Genomic DNA, 3087 nt, shown 5'->3' on the forward strand with positions numbered 1-3087 from the left:
GTTCTATTAAAGTCTTTAATTCCAGTTGTTTCTCTACAAATAACAAAAACTCATAAAAACTACCATGTTGGTTATCCTTAGCTTTGTGAGATATTCACAAAGCAAGGTAAAGTAAAGATGAAAAACAACACTCCTCTTTCTTAGGTTTCAGTTCCTCTCCCTTTACAGTTCTTGGAAGGATAGGAATCAACCAGTGACCATCCCACGCTAACAAGAAAGAAAACAAGCAAAAAAAAGGACGTTCAGTAGCTAAAAAATATCTGCCTATTGTTCACTTCAGTTATATCTGCCTATTGTTCAGCAGTACTTGTGCGTTGGTTTAAGAGAAGCAAACTATTGACCTCAACAACATAGTAACATACAACCATAAATAGTTCTCTCTTATTTAGCTGATTGATCTATAGTATAGACTATAGATGAGGCTTCCTCATTTGTTTACACAACTTATTTTCAAACTGGACAATCATACGACATTGCAAGAAAAAGTAATGCTGCCTGGTAAAAATGAGTCAATTATTAGTAATCAGCAGCAACATGAATACCTTGTAGTTGATATAAAAATTTCAACGAATTGTTTGCAAGTATCTTACTCAAAATTTTGAAAGTCTTTGCAAAGCATCAATAGTCATAAGGGCCTAAAACAGATGAAGCAATACGATAAACTTACAACTACATATTGATGCCTCAAACCAAACGAGTGATTCCCTATGAAGTGTGAAACAAAGAAGAAGCTAATTCTATAATAATGATATACTATCATGGTTTTTTTCCTTCATAAAAAAGCCTAGCTTTCAAGTTTGGAAGGTTATGCAAGATAGTAAGTTCCAACTCAATAAAAAAAAGCATGCCGCAGAAAACCTCTTACTAACCTGACATTGGCACTGTCTTTGACCAACGCATCAACTTGATCTGAAAAAGTCGATTTCCAATGCTTAAGCTCGATAAGTTCCTCTTCCTAAAAGGACACGAGCATGAATTCTTGTCAATAAGCTAATAGAAGTATTGAACCAAGAATTATGTATAAGGCGTTATAACTAACATGAAATTTTACATACCAAAACCTTTTTAGACACCACTAGATCCTTAATTTCAGATCCAATCTTCTCTAGTAATACTGTCTTCTGAGAAACCTCCTTCTGAAGATCTGGGACAGCACCGCCGTATCTTCGATCAAGTTCCTTGGTGAACTCCTCTAAAACAGAGAGGCTCAGCTCCAAAGAACTCAACTTTTGCATCAAAATCTTTAAAACAGCATCACTTGGTACTCTTCCTGCTACCTGCTGCCTTGAGTCTTTCTTATGATTTGGTGCACTGCTCTTTGGGGTATCATTTTTGACATGACTGGCATCTAATCCTTTTAGAGGAACATCAACCTCATCAATTCCTTGAACTATATCTCCTTTAATGCTAGAATTCACCTCTGGTTTCGATGAAACAATCTGATCTTTAGCTGGTTCATCAGGTACAGCTATAAAATCCTCGAGCATTTTCTCAATGGCATCGACACCGTAGACCTCTAGAAAGCTCAATGTGCAATAGAACTCTGACCCATAATGGCTGACAAAGTTGAGTCTCATGTATCTCACCCACTGGGGCTCCAAAAGGGTAAACCTCTGTGCATGTTTCACATTTTCAGCAGTGAAATTCCCGAGGGGAATCCATGTCTCGGTCGGGTACCTCAAGCTGCCCAATAGCACAAAATCCTTGAAGTTCGACGAGTAATGCTCCAAATTGGCAATGCTAATAGAATCAACAAGGGTTTCCTCAGAGAGCTCAATGGCTACAAACTTCCCGACTGAACAAGGGTTTCTCAGATACTTGTCCTCGTCTTTCTCCAATATATTCCCCGCCCCTTTCGCCTCCTTATTATGCGCCAGAACCTTGGCGCCCTTCGAGGCAGAGGCGTAATTATACTCCTTTCCTCCAGGCTCGAGTCTGGGGGTAATTTTCCCGAGCACTTCGTGCGCATTGCTCCTCTTCGTCTGCATCGTCTTGTTCCTAATCTCGTCGAGCCCAACGTACGCCGCGGGGCGAGAGGAAGTCTCGTTCTTTTTCAGCTCCTCCGCCTGATTCTTAACTCTATCCCCAGAATACCTAACGTCGCAAACGGAGGAGTAATTCTTGCTGATGGCAGATGGGAGGAAAGATTCTAACAACGTCTCTCTCAGACGGCGGTCAGTTGTGTTGCTAAAACTGCGTGAATCTGAGTAAAACGTAACAGCGCACAAGCTAAAAATCAAATGGGTCGTTTCGAAATTAGATTATAATGAGAATCGAATGAATAAAAAAAAGAATCGGAGAGGGTACCTCGATTTCCGTGGACAAAAGGGGAGCAGAAGAGAATGAGGAAGCAGAGGAGGAGGAGGAGGAAGAGGTCGTAGAGGGCGTCCCTTGACGTCGGGGCTTTGTTCATGGGGGAGGGGGAGGGAGGGGAGGAGATGTCTCTGGTTCTCTTTCTCCGCTTCATGTCTCGTTACGAGAGCGAGGAGAGAGGAGATGAAGATGATGAAGATGATGATGAATCATTTTCGATTTGGTTTTTTTTTCCTCAATTAATTAGTTTTTTTGGTGTTCATGCCGAAGGAATAGGAGAGGGAATGGTGGGGAAGTAGAAGTGCGGTGGTTGGTGGAACAAAGAAGGGAGCTCGTGAAAAGAGACTGTAGATCGATCTGTTGACGGGCTGGACTCAGACATCACGGTAAATCGAGTCAGGCCCAAACTCGTTTTCGTGTAGGCTGGGATTGGGCTCAGGACTTGGCGAGAGATTACAGAGAGAAAACGCGGAAGGCATATAAGACTTTGACGCATCACTGGCCACTCTGTAATTACATCAAGTGAGAATGAAATAAAATAAAAAATAACATAAAATACTCATTTTCGTTCTTATATTTGGGTGTAACTAGAGAATGAATAAGGAATGAATTTTTTTTATTGACAGTTGTCGAGCAATAGACAAATTTGTTATTTTAATTAAGTTGTTTCTTTCCCACTTAAGTGAGAATGTCCATTTCCTACCAAGTGATTGGGAATGTTTCGTCTCATAAAAGGTGGGAATAAAAGGGAAGTGTGAATAAGCATTCTAGCTT

The 3087-nt window shown here is 40.7% G+C and overlaps 1 protein-coding gene across 1 annotated transcript in view; it reads right to left on the minus strand.

Annotated features, from left to right (window-relative positions):
- LOC109840028 (SUN domain-containing protein 2-like) overlaps positions 1-2820 on the minus strand; it is a 6204-nt gene extending 3384 nt beyond the window's left edge. The window contains exons 1-3 of the mRNA XM_020408526.1: positions 2308-2820; positions 1056-2203; positions 870-955 (exon numbers count right to left, since the gene is read on the minus strand). Coding sequence (XP_020264115.1) covers positions 870-955; positions 1056-2203; positions 2308-2467 — 1394 coding nt within the window. The 5' untranslated portion in view covers positions 2468-2820. The remainder of the gene's footprint in view (positions 1-869; positions 956-1055; positions 2204-2307) is intronic.

The sequence above is a fragment of the Asparagus officinalis genome, chromosome 5 (genome assembly GCF_001876935.1).
Source record: "Asparagus officinalis chromosome 5, Aspof.V1, whole genome shotgun sequence".
Classification (NCBI taxonomy): Eukaryota; Viridiplantae; Streptophyta; class Magnoliopsida; order Asparagales; family Asparagaceae; genus Asparagus; species Asparagus officinalis.